The sequence below is a fragment of the Porites lutea genome, chromosome 10 (assembly GCF_958299795.1).
Source record: "Porites lutea chromosome 10, jaPorLute2.1, whole genome shotgun sequence".
NCBI classification, from domain to species: Eukaryota; Metazoa; Cnidaria; class Anthozoa; order Scleractinia; family Poritidae; genus Porites; species Porites lutea.
Genome location: NC_133210.1, coordinates 5,540,021 through 5,557,748, shown reverse-complemented (window position 1 = coordinate 5,557,748; position 17,728 = coordinate 5,540,021). Strand labels below are relative to the sequence as shown.

Here is a 17,728-nt window from a genome sequence, read left to right as displayed (position 1 = left end):
GTGTGATGAATTTCACACTTTGCGACGTTCCTAATTGTTTTCCGTGTGAGCTGCGAGGGAAAAACACACCTGGACAAACTCGAAATCTTGTAACAGACACTGCGATTCGTGTAAATCATTTTCGAGTCGTTTGTTGACTATCCTGGACCAAAGTTAAATCAAGTCAGTTTTGGTGTAAGTCGTTAGATCTAACTACGAAACTAATGGACTCTAAGTTGCAGATGCAGTGTTATGATTAGGGTAATCGTAATGTGTGGCACCAAACATATGAACTTGTGGGGAAAAAAGTCGAAATTATTTGAGGATCCGACGTGCTTGAATAAGCGTCTCCTTTTTTAGTTGTAGTGCTTTAGTTATTTGCGCGGATATGGACTCGAAAAGGAAAATTATTGCCTTTTTACAAAAGACTAAAAAACTCACGAAGATATGATGTTTCCACACTTTTACGTTGGGACGAAGTTTTGCCCTGGTTTGACTTACTTGCTGTTGCTAACTCACTCAACTCGCTTATTATCGCTACTTTGCGAAAACGATAATTTGCCACTGATGTGCTTGTACAAACATTACACAACGAAAACTAGTTATTTCACAGAATGATAATGCAGCCGTTACAACATCATTAAACTTAGTAAGGAAGGTCTTCTAACTGCATGTCTCAACATTAAAAAGATCAAGCTCGAAGCAAATAATTACGTTTCATGAACAAAACAGGAAAATTGATTACACTTTAAAAAGAATATTCTTTTATGTTTTAAGCAGAACAAAATGTCAAGAAGAGTCCTATTGGCCCATCTGTTGCTGTTTTTTGAGAGCCGAATGACCGCTTCGAACGAGTGCCGCTCAGTGGAGTCGATTGTCGACTACGCCCTCTTTAGCCATATCCACGAACGAATATCCGAGATACGATTTGAATCTTGCGCCTCAAGATGTGATGCTGATCCGTATTGCTACAGCTTCAATTTCTTCATTCCCAGCAAGACCTGCGAGCTGAACAACGCGACCAGTTTGACGGATTCCAAAAACTTCCAGAGCATGCCCGGCGCGGTATACTTTAGAAAGCTGAAACCACCGCACGACTTTTGTGAAGCCTTTCCTTGTCAAAATAATGGGACGTGCAAGATTCTTGACCGCGCGCCTGGGTTTGAATGTTCTTGTCCCACTGAATACAGCGGAGAAACATGCGAAAGTGAGTAAATGAAATGCAAACATGCAGCATTCATAAATTAACCATAGTAATGCCCCCACGAGTAGTAAAAGGGGTTAAACTATAAGGACACGTTTGCCTCGTTCTCAGTTTTCTGAGCCGTAGGAGCCTGGGTGAGAGTGACAGTAGGATTGCGTTGACTCTTTAGCAGTCACGATAACTTGAAACGAAGACAAAGACGCTTCTTCCTTTTGAATGAAAATATGGAAAATTCTCGCTAACCTTTCCAGAGTGACCAAAACGCAGCCTTCGTTTTTCGAATTGACCATTATTAATGATAATTAAAATGACAATGGCGGTGATATTGAAAACGACAAAAACAACGACAATGGTGATATCGATAATGATGATGATGATGGTGGTGATGATGATCACAATGATGACACTCTATACTTACACAAATTAACCGAGACCCTTATGTTTAGTCCCATTCTTAAAAATGAAGGAAGATGAAAGATATTAAAGCCCTTGTTTTAATCCCCTTAAAGGGACTGGTTCACGATAATGCGCATGCGCGTCGTTTTTCTCTTCAGAATAAATTTGTTGGGTCAACACTAAATTTGAAATCGCCATTACCGGTACAATCTTTGAAAATCCTTCGTTTTATTCGGACATCCGTCGCTTTGACTGGTCTAGTTATACTTCGGTAGTGGTGATTAACGTGTGGTTGTGTCGTTTGACTGGTTACGTTTTAAGAAGACGCAAAAAATAATGTTTTGATCATGAGGTTCAAAAGAGCATCGTGGCCGTCCGGCAACAGGACGTTCTCAAGAGTCTTTGGAGATAGAGAAGTTTAGCCTATCGATCTGGTATGGTTCTAGGAGTAGTGTGTGGCTTACGAAAAGAATACAGGACACTTGGAAAGTGGTTAAAGGTATGATTTCGTTCAACTTTGATTTGATTTTTGACTCCGACCTGTAGTTATACCGCAACAGGCCGCGCGATCTTCACCGATCTGGTACACTTGAAATGTTCCTTGTATCTTTGCTTTACCATCGTATATGTTTAAGAATTGATGTTTTTAAAATAAATTATTGCCTGAATATTCTGTTTATAATCTAGTTTCTTTATGTGTGCTACTCGATAACATTTGTTTTGCGGAACACTGACCCGATGCAACGCGAATGAATTTGTTCATTTGCTGATAAGCAATTGAAATTTATGCTCAGTTAAGGATAATCTTTGCACTCATATGTTGTGTGCCTTTGTCACCGGTCAAGCGTTATTTGTATGTTTTTTGGGTTTATATAAGGCGAACTGAGAGAACAGTAATAAGATGTTTGTTTACAAATTTTGTTTGCCGATAGGTGACCGCTTAGTTAGCGTGGATACGACCTCGTAAAAATACACGTTGGTAAATGTTTGTTTCAAAGCAGGACAGGGCTGTAAATTTTATTCTTATCGGCTGCAACATATATCTGAGGAGTAGCAAAGAATAAACTTGAATTATGGGGATAAATAAAATCAAACCAAATGCCCGGAAATACTCTCGCGTCGCGAACAATTAATTTGAATTTTGTAAATTTACTTGCGTGCATTTAACTCGCTTCCGATTGGTTGAAAAACAATCAGCTACTGTCAGAACTAACACATGCGCATTATCGTGAACCAGTCCCTTTAATCCACTCCGATTGTCTCTTCTTCTGTCTTTGGCCTGGGGATATTATAGACCCTCCAGTCCTCAGAAGCAGAAATTAGCTGAAGCTTATGATCAGTGCGATATAACTGTCCAGAGTGCTCATAAACTAGTACTTCCTGGAAAACAACTATTCTGTGTTATAGCGAAATTTTAAATTATCGATTAGCCTGCACGCAGACGTCTCCTATTTCCCTCGGGAGACATCTGCGCACAGGCTAGTAATCGACGAAATGATTTTTTTTCCAGCAAATGTTGAGCATACAGAATCGCCCTCTTAAAGCAATCGTAATTTTCGTCATTACCTTTTTAGTTTGCAATCCTTCCTCTCTGGGTCTGAGTAACCATGAGCTTTCTGATCTCAACTTCAACGCCTCATCCAGCTTCAGTCCTTTCGCGCCTCGTGATGCGAGGCTATACGCGAACACATCCTGGGCTAACGAAGGGTACTCTAGCGAAGAATTCCTACAGATTAGTTTCCACCCCTACTCAAAGCTTATTACAGGCGTGGCTACTCAGGGAAACCCTCATCATGATTGGTGGATTTATCGTTACTATCTCCAGTACAGTCTAGATGGTTTTACGTGGTCGTTTTACGAGGTTGCATCATATCCCGGATCACGAAAGGTGAGATCTGTATACAAACTTGATACGAGACAGCATTATTTATGCATACTCGTTTCGAGGGTTCTCTCCTACTCGTCACAGGTCGTGAAGGAGAGAACTCTGGAAACGAGTTGTGACGAGAGTAGGGGCCTTAAGCAACTACGGAAAAAAACAATTGGTTTTATGAGCAAAACAAAAGCTCTACACGTGCATCAGGATTTTAGTACATTTCTTTGACGTCCACTGCACGAGTACGACGTGAAACCTCCCAATGCGACGTTGTATGGGCGGACGTGGACATACGACGACAAATTTTTCTTTCTGTATTTGAACTTGGATAAAGCCCTTAAGAATTCATCTTCAGGAAAAGTCGCCTACATTTGACGAATTGATCGCTTCCAAATAGACGCTATAAAGTTTGAAAGGACGCAAATTCATTTTTTTACTGATGTTTCGACTGCCGTCGTCGTCGTTGTTCCTTAAGCTCCGTAGTATCAAACTCGGCCTCTTGTTGGTATCCTTGCGCTGAAAAAAATGAAATGGTGATCCCTCTTACAAGCTAACTTTCGTCGATCTTTTTTGAAGAGAATATTTTCTTCAAACGCGATTTATATATTTTTTCTGAAGCATTAATAGTTTGCCCTGTTTGTAGAACTCAATAGGAAGCTTAAGCAACGATCACGGCGACGGCAACGAGAACGGCAAAAAAAGCTCAAGGTTTAGATTGGCAAAATAACAACACGCCTTTTTTGTACATTTTTTTGCCGTTAGTGCACGACTACGATGTGAAAATGCCTAATTTCACGTTTTTTGGAGAACGTGAACACAAGACAACAACTTTCTTTTTATTTTCCTGAAATTCGAGACAGTCCTTAAAAAATTCAACCCCAAAAAATTTACCAAAATTTGACGAATAGAACGAGATGGAATAAGCGCGATATAGTTTGGACCTGCGCGAGTTCACATTTCAAGTCCAAGCTCCCTATTATTTCACCCGCACAGTCAATTGGTTCTTCACGGTTACGTGTTTCGAGTTGCGATCGGTAGGGCCTGGGAAGTTGCTCTTCTTTAGGGGGCAAACTGAGAAGCCGATGAAGTCTCTAGCCCGATCCTTATACCAGGTGTGATCAATGGATGAGGCTTGCTCCCCTAGGTCGAAGCACGGATGCACGGGGACGGGGGGGATCAATATAGGTTTCTAAACTGCCCACCTACCCCTCCCCTTACCCAACATTTTGCCCTAAGTGAGAAGTAAGTGTTTATGTTGACTTAGGGGAAGGGGTAGGTGGGCAAATTCCCAGAAACCTAAATTAATCCGGGGGGATCACTTAAATTTAACTTGTTCATCTAAAATGTTGATAAGCACCATTTCACTAAAACAAAAGGCTGGCTCTTCGTCAAAGGGCTGATTTATTATAGGACAACATTTCGGCTATCAAAATTAGCCTTCCTCAGGGCCAGAGCTATACCGAGAGAAAATATCTTTTTTTGGTTTACCATTTCACTGTTCTAGTCCAAATTAAACACCACCTTTTCGCCGTTTATGATGTTCTAGGAATTCGTTGGTAACACGGACAGGAATACTGTGGTAACAAACCAGCTCCAGCGCCCCATCCGAGCAATGTACTTACGGATTGTACCAAGGGCTTGGCAAAATAAGGTCGCCTTGAGAGTGGAAGTCTACGGTTGTAGCTGAAGCCGACATATGAGAAGTGAAAGGACGTCTGACAGGGACCATGCCCGTCACGTAAATTCCTTTTGAAAGTGAAAGGATCGACAAAGTTGTCGTAGTATCTAAACAGAAGTTTGAAAACAAGTTGTAGTTTCATAACCTTCTTTAGCCATGGTTTACCAAGGTTTACCGTGTTGGTAGTGGTTTATACCGCTGCTCACAGGATAGCCTTTGGCAGACATGCATTTATAAGCAAGGTTTCCGACGGGTAAGCTTAAACATGTTTGAAAGCTGTTTAGTTAAACGCGGTTTAAAATTGTTCCCTTCATAAAACGCTGCTTACTGACTTAAGTTTACTGGAAATTTAGTGCAAATTACAAATTTGAATCCTCGGTGTAAAAACCTGTGTTCCAGTTTTTCGTGTTTGTTTCCATTTTTTAAAAACCTAGTGGTTTAATTATACATGTTTAGTTGGGGTGAATGGGCATTTGTTTAAGACCTCTCAAAATGAAACAATATACGAATTGACACAACTAATGTCCTTAGCCCTAGAAAAGAGGAGGTGTGTTTTCGAAGGCCAATTAAAAAAGATGTTTGGATGAGCTTCGTGGCTCCAGTACCTTGCGCGTCTCTCATCTGCTCGCGTGCTCCTCACGCACCTAATTTCCTCCTTTCCCCTCCCTTTTCAAACCCGTGCCACTGTTCGGAATACAGGACACGCAGCAAGACAAAAGCACAAAAACTTCAGATCCACTCTTTAATTCTGTTGCAGATAAATAAAAGACAACCAACTATGAATTTTGCAAAGTTATAAGGTCAATAAGTATTTACAAGTATATGTACAAAATTTTCAAAGGCTGACAATGGGTGTCAGAGAATTCTTAAGTGAAAAGGACAGCACTAAAAAGACGTGATTTAACGCCGATCGGTGCTTCGACGACTGGCCGCGCTGCTCGCTCGAGAAGAGGCCTTGGACCCAGCTGCGGAGCCCGGCCTGGAACTTGACTTCTTCCCCCGCGCACTTCCCGTTGGAGAGACACCTGAAAACAAATGAAACATGTTAAAAATTGTACTAAACTTTTCACGTGCTGTCACCCTAGTAAAAGATCAATCGAAGGCAACGTACGTTGGAGAAATAACGGAGTCTAGCCTTCAAGCACTTCCTTTTTCCTCATGGATTAAAGAGCTAGCGAAATAAATACGTGAGAGTGTTCTACACTTCCTTCTTTCTTCCTTTCCACTGGCGCCCCGCCTCGCGTCGCGGGAGGAAATTGTTTTGCGCCCTCGCCTTTTTCTATCTAAACAGGGCGGGTTAGACAGACAGCGCGTCGCCCTTAGTCGCCTTTGCGCTGATGATGACTATCTTTGAGGAAAATAAGGAATTATTCGTCGTATAAAAGGAGCAACTATTGTAATAAAGTCTCTCAAAAAGACAAAACGAAATATATCATACTCTTTATTACCCAATTCAATATTACTATATGAGTGAAATTGTAGTGCTTAGACGCCTTTTTAAACTGGAAGTCTACGTAGACAGTTTTTTGGGATGCATTCAAAAGCTTTTGACAGCAGAAGCCGAAGCAAAGAACCGGTAAGTTTGGCATTCTATCCTTTTGGACATGCGCATTTTGTTAAGATAACATACCTGGTTTAGGGCTCCCCACCCCTGTTGGACTCGCAGCTCCGGTGAGAGCCAAGGCTCCAATATCTACTGTACCAACACCACGCCGACTTCCGGTGGATACATCAGATCTACAAGACCATCATTCAACAAACCAGTCACAGGAAGAACATACAACTCAAGTGCAAAGGCCTCTGGGGTACTAACAATTTGCATTGGAAAACCGGAAATTCCGGTTGGAAAATCAAATGAGTCGCGCCATTCAGTTTATTGGGAAGCTTCAGAAAATATGGGCTTAGCCTGCGTAGCACGCGCTTGGAAGTAATGGGCGAAAAAGAGAATGAACGCGCGCGAGGGAGACACGCGAGGGGTGCTACGTCTCCCCTCGCGTGTCTCCCTCTTGCGCGCCCGTTGTTTCTTGTGTCCACTACTTCCAAGCGCCTGCTACGCGGGCTAATATGGGCTGTGATTTGAGGGGAAGCAATTTTTCTGCATTTTTTAGTCTATTCAACTGATTTCAATATATATGTTGCAGTTAATTTTTTATTTCCGTTATTTTTTGTTTTTCCTTCGTATTAAGTTCATTAGCATGCATTACCATACCCCAAAACAATGGATAAATAAAAATTAACTGAAATAAAAAATTAACTACAACATATACATTGTAATGGATCGTTCCCCTCTCCCACCATATATATTATATTGTTTTATGCTTATGTACAAGATTTCCACTCGGGTGGTTTGTGTAAATTGTGAGCTCCCAACTCTCTTGATACAGGAGGTAAAGATGCGATGTCGATACAGATTCTCTTCAAATTCAATAATCAATTTAGGCGACTTACTTACTCCAACTAACTCCATGCTAAATTTTGTTAAGTACTGCGTCTAAAATCTTGTGATGTCAGAAAAACACAAAAGGCTTTGTAGTACAATTACATGTACTCAGCTCGATATTTTAAGGGATAAATATGTTTTTCCAATCTTACCGGGCGGACGAGACCGTTCCTGAGCTCCTTGAACTGCGCGATGATGTAGGCCGAGAGGCCCCGGGTCCTGGGGACGGCGGCATAGGTAACCCGGCCTGGCTAAAATAAATCTGGAGACTGGGAGCGAGATCCGGGTAATTGTGTAGTACTTCACCCATCTGTTTCATGGTGCGCGTGTTAAACTCTCGTAACTCTCTCAAGTCCATATCCTTCTCTTCATGAAGTTCTCCTGGGCTCTTTTTCGCGCTTCTTACAGTGCGAGCAATTTTAGCGGCCTCGCGAGAGGCCCTGTCCTTCTTAGTTTTTTGATCGTCTAGCTCTTTTTGTAAATTTGTCGTCTTGGCTTGTTTTTCAGTGATAACCTCAACCAAAGCTTGTTCGTCTGCGGTTAAACTGTCCAGCGTGTTCTGCATGGAGCCCAAATCCTCTTGAAGCTCGCGAATTTGCCGACGTTTGTATTTGTATTTGTCCATTACAGCACGCATCTGATCTTCCAAGCGCTGCTTCTCGTCAAACTCCTCACTCATCTCGTCTACCTTGTTGAAGCTTTTCCTGTAAGTCTCGTTACGTCCATTCATCAAACGCAATGTGTTCTCTAACGCCCTATAAAGAGAAGAAAAAATACAATAAACTAGTTTGATCAGTATCAGATTATCAGAGCTGTCGGTTAAGAGAGGTTGATTTTAAAGATAAGTACGATACTTTTAATATCTAAGAGCGATAAAATGACGACGAAAATGAGTTTTCAAGAAAAACTATTGTTGATGATGATGGTGGTGGTGGTGGTGGATAATGATGATGATGATGATGTACATATATATCGGAGGCAGCGTGGCCGAGTGGTTGGAGCGCTGGTCCCGCTCTGACCGCTACTGAGCTGGATTTGCTCTCAGTAGTCCCGAGTTCAAATCCTCGTCCACGCTTGTAAATAGCCGACTGGTTTGCCTCCGTCCAGGGATTCTTAACCCTGTTAAGTTCAATTTGAATTATTTGTTTCAGGCATTTGCTCAGCCCAACTAGCATTAATGCTATAAATACTGGCGAGATAAATAATGGAAATTTATTTTTGATGATGAGAATGATGAGGATGACGATGATGATGAAGCCGAAGCGGATCACGACCAACTTAACTTTGAGAAAGCCAGTCAATCTAACCTGATCTCCTTTTCAGCTTTCCTTATCTTAGCATCCAGTTCGTCACCTTCTCGCTGTAGTTCCTCCTTTTCCTGGGCTGCCTTGATGACGTAATAAGCTTGAGACCTCTCCTCCTCCCCCTCGGGAGGTGCCATGGAGATCATCAGAATTTCGTACCTGGTGTAAGAAAACACGAAATGTAACTCCATAATTGCTTCGGTTTTGCACTTTCAGACGAGTTAAGTTCTGGGGCGTTTTTTCTTTTGGCTACACGTCCTGTGTTTTGAGTTGTGCTTGCGTTGATTCACTGAATTTTCTATATCTATTGTGGATGACAAACTACATACCTCTTTCTTAATTTGTCGATCTTGGATATCCGTTCGTGAAGTTCTGAGCTGCAAGATGAAAAATGAAACCATATTATCATCAAAAGAAAAGTAAGGAAGGTTGTGTTCTCAAGGAAAGAAAATGCGTAAGTAGAATCTGAATCCAGCAAACCCAAAAGAAAAGTCAACATCTTGCGTTTTACCATCGCGTGCTTGTCCCATATTCGAGCATTTGGTGACGATTCTGATTAATGACAAAAAATGACTGTTTCGGCTCTTGTAGGCACTAGAGGTCAGGGTCGGCCAGGGTTTTGGAGTATACGGTATACAGGGGCTTTTTAAATCGGGTATACGGTATATTGCAGCTTAAATATGGGTATTCGGTATATTACTTTCTTTGAATTTCAGGTATAAAATATACCTTCGATTAATTTTGGGTATATTTGGATGAATTTTGGGTATTTTTGGGTATTCTGGCGAATTTTTTTCGGGTATACTGGTGTACTACTACCCCCCTGGCCGACCCTGAGAGGTGAGGGCATGGGAGAAAGAAGTTTCCACTAACTTCCATTTCCTACTGATGATCTTGCATTCTTTTCGAAGGACCTTTCCCCTCTCTAATACACATTTACTCCGTTTTCTGCAACCTTCCATGCTCCCACGATCGGTTTTTGTCCTAGGTTTTCACTGATGTAACTTCGTTCCCCGGGGCTTCTCTCATAAGATAAGTCATGGAACCTGGTAAAGAGCGAGCTTAAGCAAAGATGTTTGATTCTCTCACGAGGATGCGTGAGTGCATGCACAGCTCAGGCGCCCTTCGGCAACAACAAACTATGTCGTTTTCATATTGGGCAGCGAGTTCGGATAGGAGCCGAAGAGCCGATCTCAGTCAACTCAAAGTGAACGAGTGACAAATTTGCATATCAAAACCCATCACAAAAACGGTTCACTTCCAGTTGTCTTACGTCACTCAAAAACGCCTTTCCTTAAACACCCGAATACCCCCTTAATAACACAGGTTTTCACGTTTCCTCCCCAGTCCTCCCTCCACTACTGTACCTGACTGTCTGTCTTTCTTCCTCAGAAGACTTGATCTGCGCTCTTAACATGTCTTTATGAATGTCTATTTCGTGACGTCGCTTCTGCATTGCCTATAATGACAGAGGGAACAATCAGTCAATCATCACATCCAAGTATCGGGTTGGTACAGTCGGTAACCTGCAAATCAGGCGTATTTTGCAGTGTAAAAGATGATACTATTAAAAACGTTCTCGCGCCATCTTGAACGTTGAAACTGACAGAGAGTTGGGGCGAGTCAAAAAATGATTCCAAGCGAGAGGTGATAAGTTAAAATAGAGGAGATGGCGGCCGCGATCGATGTACCTATAAGCTTTGGTTATAAAAAAAAAAAAAAAAAAAAAGACCTCAGTCGGTAGAGCGCTTGACTGTAGAGCAGGAGGTCCCGGGTTCGATTCCCAGGGCCGGACCAATACTCACTGCTTTTGCCCTGCAAACGGCGGGTCAATTTAGGCTTCTGGGAAACTGCCCACCTACTCCTCCCCTAATCCAACATTTTGCCCTATGTGAGAAGTAAGTGTTAATGTTGACTTGGGGGGTAGGTGGGCAGTTTCCCAGAAACCTCAATTGATCCCAAACGGCCAGACCTTCTCGTGGCTCGGATGACCACGTAAAATGGCGGACCTGTCTCCAGTTGGAGACTTAAAAATAGTGTCCTCAATTAGTACTTCCGTGCTAAATACATTGACACTCAAGTAAAGTATATTTTTTAGCATCGCTCCGAAGCTTTCATCTGAGTGAATGGTTACACTATAAGATTTCATTGATCAAGACTCAAACGTTACAACTACCTTACAAAGCGTGGTAAACAGTATCATAAACGCGTGGGTGTGGGTTGGGCGTGTAGATGTGTGTATTCTTGCTAAGTAGGCACTTGTGTTCAATTCTTGTGTTCACTGTTAAGGTGCGATTCTCAAAACGACGATTTTTAGCGCAACGCTGTGTTGCGCTAAAAATCGTCTGCGCGAATCGTCACCTTTATCTGTATAGTTGCCTGTAATTTTTGCATAATGATGATGATGATGATGATGATAATAATAAATAGTCCTTAATAGGCTATAGGATTTCTTTCAGATTCAAAAGCAGTTTAGTTGCAAAGGAAAGACGCGTAACTTACGAACACTTACCGTTTCTAGCTGAAGTTTTCTCTTCTCAAGGTTAAGCACATTATCTGCTTTATTACTGAGAGTCTCTCTGAGTCGTTTGATCTCAAGCTTTAGAATGTTCTCATCCACCATCAGGTTCTACAAAAGACGAATGAAGACGAATTAAAGGACTCGCACAGATGATTCATCTATCGGGAGCAATTAATAGCGGAGCTTCCGAGCGCGCGAAGCGCGTGCAGCGCAGCCTTCATTGCTATAGAGACTGGAAATCCATCGTCCGCGTACACCACCCGCCAGACGCCCGTACAGACTCGGGGAGTACGGGAATATTTTTGTCGTTAATGTCTGTGTGTTCAGGGGATTTTTCTTTCTCAAATCACCAAACCCCCTCTTAAATTAAGTCGTAGGTTTCTTAAGTTCAGTATAAATTTGCGGATTTTTTTGTCGTGGCTTTAGGTTTATTACGTTAAAGTTCATTGCTTCTATTACAAATATATCAACGGACGCTTTGCTTGCCTGACTAAATCTATACATTTACGCGTAGACTTTAAGAATTTACTTTTCCCCATAAAAAATTGCGTATCTCTTTTTAGCATTCATGGCTGTTCCCGTCTTTGAAAACAAAAAGAATTACCACAACAGTGTAACGGAACAACAACAAGAATAACCTGAGATCAGGCCCAATTTGAGTGGTTCTCATACATTCTCTCTAACTGCTACCACTACCATGTCCGCCGGAATGTTATTTACAAAGCGAAACGAAAATAGAGCCTGATTTCAGGTTACAACAACATATATAACAAAGAGAAAAACAAAACAAAACAAGATCGTCCGCTTTCGCACCGGAATGTGGAATCTCCGTTTCAAGATTGACCTGGTTGAAGCCCTATGATCACTGCGCTTCCAGGTGATTCGTGGAGGTATCTTTTGCAGCCGATAAACAGCTATACGAGTTGTTTACGGACCTATACGCTTTGTTACAGACTTGCGTACTTACGCTATGCCTCTAATAGCCACTAAAATTAGTGAGGATTTACGAAATAGAAACAAACCTGTTTTAAGGCAACAACTTTCTTCCTTTCTCTCTCTGAACTGTCATTGTGAAGATTCAGCTCCTCTGCAATAAAAGGGAAAGAACGTTTAGCTACACCTCTAGTGATTGATTAGAGGCACCACACGTGTAGAAAAAGAATCAAAGAAATAAGACCTTATTTTCCAAGGTAGACGAAATTTGCAATATATTTATCTGACTGAAAAGAAAAATTAGCAAAACGACAATTTTGAAAAAAGGTCAAACCGCACAAGCAGAAATCCTAGTCTCAGATCATCACTTCACAACACTTTTAAAAGTTGGGTTGCCAGTTCAGAGAGGTACTTACCAATTTTGCTTGTGAGGTTCTTCATGTCATCCTTTCCTTTATTTAAATCTCTGTTTGCACGACGAAGATCATCCTTGGAAACAAAAGCATGGTAAATTAGAAAAATTCAGGCACAGAAAAGACAACCTTGAAACGCTTTTTGCACCTTCGTGTCAGTTAAAATACACCTTACAGGAGCGGATCTAGGGGGAGGGTGCAGGGGATGCGCCCCCCCCCCCCCCTGAGATGACGTGCGGTTTTCTAATACAACTGGTATGCTGCAAAAAAAAAACTATGTGGTTTATTGGTTTTTAAGTACAGCAAGAGACGAGTGCACCCCCTCCTAAAAAAAATCCTGGATCCGCCCCTGCCTTTAAGGCCATAGAAATTTAGATTTAACAACAAACTTACATTTAAGTTCTTCATTTGAGCACTGAGTAACGTATGAGTTGAGTTATGTTCCTCCATTTGCGACATCAGCTCCTGCAAAAATCAAACGGAACCAACTTCAATCGCTTTGGCAACTATAATGAAACAAGTATTGCTGTGTATTTTTCAGTGCTGTGTATGTAGTTTGGGGGCTAATGTGTGGATCAGAAAATGTACTTTTATAATTTCAACGTTAAGAAAAATTCGCGTAAAAACCACCGATTCAGGTTTACCATTAGCTGAAGAATAAATACTAGACGTCTTTCCGTTGTAGTTCGGGGGCCAATGTGTTGATCATAAAGTGTGCTTTCATATTTTTAGCGTTGTTGCACCATCTTAGTTGGTTTTAAGCTTTACCTTGATCCTGGCTTCAAGCTGCAGCTTCTCTTCATTGCTTCGCTCTCCCTGCATACGGCTTATTCTACGCTCCAACTGCTGCAGCTGAAAATCCTAAGACCATCCAAAAATAATTATTTTATTGATTATTGTACAGTGCTTAATCCTTGACCAAAAACTGACCAAAAATATTGCTTAAAAGAGCAAATCAAAAACGGGACTACCGGTATACAAAAGAGTAGAATTTCTGTAAGGTTTCGTTTTTGCTTGGAATCCTCAATCGAAGTCTGGATTCGTGAGGCCACCTCAGTCTTAATCATATCTCAAGTACTGTCTCAAAACAATAGGCCACTGTCAAAAGACAATACCTGGGGGATAACTTAAAAGTCCTTGTAAACTTGACCCGGCACAGAATACTTGCAGCTTGGTAGAAATTACTGTGATGGTGATTCTCAAGCCTGGTAATTACACAAGAAAGATGTTTTTTTTTTTCCAGCCAAAGACACAGGCGGCTAGGAAGAAAAAATCCGAGTACTCTCGAGTAATTTGGCACTTGCAACTTTGTCACTCACGGAAAATCAACTTGTAGGACAGTTTAGCATAATCACCTTTAGAGATTTTGCATTTCATTACTTACTTTGATCATAACAACCTTTCCTATCAATAATTCTAACTAAGTTTAAGTTGTTGAGGTTTCATTATGTGCGGGGTGTTTGTTTTTTTTTTTTCAAAAACAAACCTGCATGTAAATGATCTCTTGCTGTTTAAGTGATTCCTGGTCGAGTTTGTGAAGTTTGCTGCTTAAATTCCTACTAGCTGCACGAGCTCCCTGGTAACACCCACAAAAAAGAAAAACAAAAGTATTAAACATTATAGAAAGTGATGAGACAAGATCAGATTAGATAATAGTTGATTTAGCCTGCACAACTAGCGTTTCCGCATGAGTTCGTCGGAAAGGTGGGACAAGAGCAAAAAAAAAAGGAGTGAAGGGGGAGGGCAAGGGGAGGGCAAGGCTTCTCCTCCCTTCCCCCTTTTTCCATTTCTTTTTTGACTCTTCCTCCAACTTTTGTGCGATACGGTAACTTAGTTGGAAACATTTGCTACAGGCTACAGTTGATTTAATCTCATCATTGGAAGAAAAAATTATATTACAGAGTTGTTTTTTTATCTCCTGGTATTCATTTTTGCTTTATAGCAAAGAAAAATTGGCTTGCAAAGGAGTTGTAAAATAGTTAGTTTAGTTTTTTATGACACTAATAATACTAATTATTACCTAGGATGTGATGCCACTTGCTTACAAATGGTGAACCACAAAGGAAAATAAAACCCTTCTGATTTAACCTACCTGAATTTCTGCAGCAGTATTGGACTCCAAAACTTTGCATTGGTGAAGTTCCTCTGTTTTTCTGAACTAGAGAAGTGAAAAAAAGGAACCAGTAATTTTATTACAGGAAGATTTTTAGGATTAAATACAAATAATCCGGATCAATACCAGCATTTTCCTCTAAATGAGAGGTAAAGGTTAATATACTACTAGAAGAAGAGTAGATGGGCTGCTCCCAGGGGAGGGGGCTGGGGGGGTTACTCCTGGGAATTCTTGGTTGGGTTGTGCCGCCAAGTTCGCCAAATCCTGACCCTATTTCAGACCAAAAAATGTTTTCACACCTGTTTTCAGACCTGGCCTCTAGGAAATTATGTCATCATTACTTTGATAAGAACGCCAACAAAAAGGATATCTTAAAATTCACTTCAAATTCGGATATTTCCCTTTCTTTCTTATTCATTTGGAATTAAAACTATAAATAGGTTCATACACTTCAAAACCATATCCGATTCCACACCAAAGTGGGCAAAGTCTTTACCCGTTTTCAGACCAAAGCGGCACAAAAGCCATACCCTTTCGGGCGGTACATACCCATATGGCTTACACGAGGTTTTTTATACTGATGCAAAAGATCAAAGCACTTTCCTTTAGATGATCATTTTCCTATTTCTCATAACATTTTCTCTTGGTTATGTTTTCAATGTTTTTAAGAAAATTGGTGTTGATGGCTCTGGGGACTGAAAGAGTTAACACTAAACCTGTGTTTCCCGCAGTCTGCTCAGCTGTTTCTCCACATCGTAAATTCTAGCCTCTTCTTCCTTTAGTAACATGTCCATCATCTGCGCTTTTTCTTCAGCAGTAAGAGTTTCATCCGTCACAATTTTCAGCTGTTGATGCAGATCATCTCGTTCTTTTTGAACTCTCTCAAGCCTAATAAAATTTATTATCATTTAATGATAACACCAACATGAAATTAAATATAATTAAACTGGGTGCAAAGAAAGACGAGGGAATTTTATTAAAAAGATGCAACATAATATTATTTTTAACCTAGGTTTTACTCCTAGAGTGAATAACTGACATTTTTTTATGATGGTTGTAACTTTTGAGTCTGTGGATGAAATCCCATGGTGTGAACATTCAAATGAAACCTCTTCAGCTGTGCTTTCACATAGTGTGTACTATTTATTTAGTGTAAACTTTTGAGTCTGTGCATGAAATCCTACAGTGTGACCATTCACATGAAATGTCTATAGCAGTACTTTCACATGATATTTAGTATGTAGTGCTAACTTTTGAGTCTGTGGATGAAACCCTATCGTGTCACCATTCAAATGAAACATCTTAAGCCATGCTTTCACGTGGCCCAATTTGGTTTTCAGCATTTTATAAACTAAAAGTTCAAAATTTTGTTGAGTTCTTATTTTTATGAATAACAAAGCTGTAGCTTACTTTTCTGTCCTGTTGGCAACCTCCTTGTTCAGTAAATTGTATTTTTGTCGGGTACTATCTAAATCTTTTGCAGTTCTGTCCACAGTGTATTTCAGGGTATCAAGCTGAAAAGGGAAATTAAAAAAATATAAAAGAAAATTTTACCATGAAATTTGCCTTTCATCTCTGAAGCAACAAAAAATTAGTGTTTGATTGCTTTAAAAAATTGTCTTTCACCCAAACATTTTGCTGTCCTCTTCTTTCTGCTGTCCTGTTGCTTTTAACTCCCTAATATTTCCTCTAGGCACAACCTTGAATGTCACCTTTTGAGACAAAACTTACACTGATTCTGTTTGTGCATTCTCAGGCCGACATAGAAAAGATGAATTTGTGACTCAAAAATTAATTTGTGTTTGACTTCCACAACATTTATCATGTATGAAAGGTAACTTATCCAACAAATCATAGAACATCCTTGTAAATCTTCTTAATAGCTAAATTTACCTCATCTTGGAACTGAATGCGGATCTGTTCAGAGTCCTGGTACTCAAGTCGTAGTTTGGCAGCCTGCCTCTCAGCCATACCAACTTTCTTTTCTTTTTCTTGATTGTTGGCGAGCTCACTCTCCAAAAATTTCTAACATTTCAAGAAAATGATAATACAAAATACAATTTTAGAAAAGTTTAAATACTTAAAAATATATAAAATAAGTCAGTCAAGGGCTCTGAATTCCCATACTAATCACTGTATATAGCCTCTCATCTCCATGTTTCTGGTGATACAGCAAAACAAGGAGGATGACTATTTACACTCAGAAAACAAATTGTAAATCACCTGTTTTTCTTGAACTTGTTCCTCTCTGTCTCTCACTTCAAGTTTTACTTCAGCAAGTTTCTAAAACAGTAAAAATCATGTACTCTTTATGTAATCATTATGGTTGAATTATAATAGAGTCCTCTTAAGTCAAGATTTCTCTGTGAAATGTTAGCAAATGACTTTTGTTACTTTTAGGGGACTGTCGCTTTATTGAGGAAAAAACTTACTGAATGCACAAGCAAAATAACAAGTTTATGTGACAATATGATGAATGTATATGCCAAATTAATGTAGACTGTAGAATGAGAAAAAAACATAAATCTTATTCTATTTTAGTTATTTCAGACTGTATTATTCTTGCTTGAATCTACAGTAAATTGCCCAAAACTAAAAAGTTACAAAGAAATGTCCTGACAGGGAAATTCATGGTTCGTGGCTAAAAGATGCTTTCAGAAATGACCAGCATTTACTTTTTATTTGTTCTTTGTTGTCGAACATACAACATCTTTTTCATCATTTTAAACTCATCATTTTGCTTGCACACTTACTTGTTTTCGTCGTCAGAGAGATGGTCCCCTAAAGGTAATGAAAGCCATTTAAAAACATAAAAAATATCAATCACAATCTTCTGGCTCAACTTTGCATGGTCCCACTAACAGGCAGGAA

General features: G+C 40.2%; 2 protein-coding genes across 2 annotated transcripts in view; one reads left to right on the top strand and one right to left on the bottom strand.

Annotated features, from left to right (window-relative positions):
- The first annotated feature begins 765 nt into the window (after positions 1-765).
- LOC140951049 (lactadherin-like) lies at positions 766-5,146 on the top strand. Its single transcript, XM_073400271.1, has 3 exons — positions 766-1,186; positions 3,154-3,467; positions 5,002-5,146. Exons 1-3 carry the CDS (start codon positions 766-768, stop codon positions 5,140-5,142), a joined length of 876 nt encoding a protein of 291 aa, XP_073256372.1. The 3' UTR covers positions 5,143-5,146.
- A 707-nt stretch (positions 5,147-5,853) lies between these two features.
- LOC140950482 (coiled-coil domain-containing protein 39-like) overlaps positions 5,854-17,728 on the bottom strand; it is a 19,434-nt gene continuing 7,559 nt past the window's right edge. The window contains exons 8-24 of the mRNA XM_073399717.1: positions 17,081-17,140; positions 16,751-16,882; positions 16,268-16,371; positions 15,574-15,745; positions 14,837-14,902; positions 14,231-14,320; positions 13,513-13,605; positions 13,138-13,209; positions 12,748-12,820; positions 12,421-12,485; positions 11,390-11,506; positions 10,245-10,336; positions 9,207-9,254; positions 8,881-9,036; positions 7,726-8,328; positions 6,764-6,870; positions 5,854-6,158 (exon numbers count right to left, since the gene is read on the bottom strand). Coding sequence (XP_073255818.1) covers positions 6,034-6,158; positions 6,764-6,870; positions 7,726-8,328; positions 8,881-9,036; positions 9,207-9,254; positions 10,245-10,336; positions 11,390-11,506; positions 12,421-12,485; positions 12,748-12,820; positions 13,138-13,209; positions 13,513-13,605; positions 14,231-14,320; positions 14,837-14,902; positions 15,574-15,745; positions 16,268-16,371; positions 16,751-16,882; positions 17,081-17,140 — 2,175 coding nt within the window. The 3' untranslated portion in view covers positions 5,854-6,033. The remainder of the gene's footprint in view (positions 6,159-6,763; positions 6,871-7,725; positions 8,329-8,880; positions 9,037-9,206; positions 9,255-10,244; positions 10,337-11,389; positions 11,507-12,420; positions 12,486-12,747; positions 12,821-13,137; positions 13,210-13,512; positions 13,606-14,230; positions 14,321-14,836; positions 14,903-15,573; positions 15,746-16,267; positions 16,372-16,750; positions 16,883-17,080; positions 17,141-17,728) is intronic.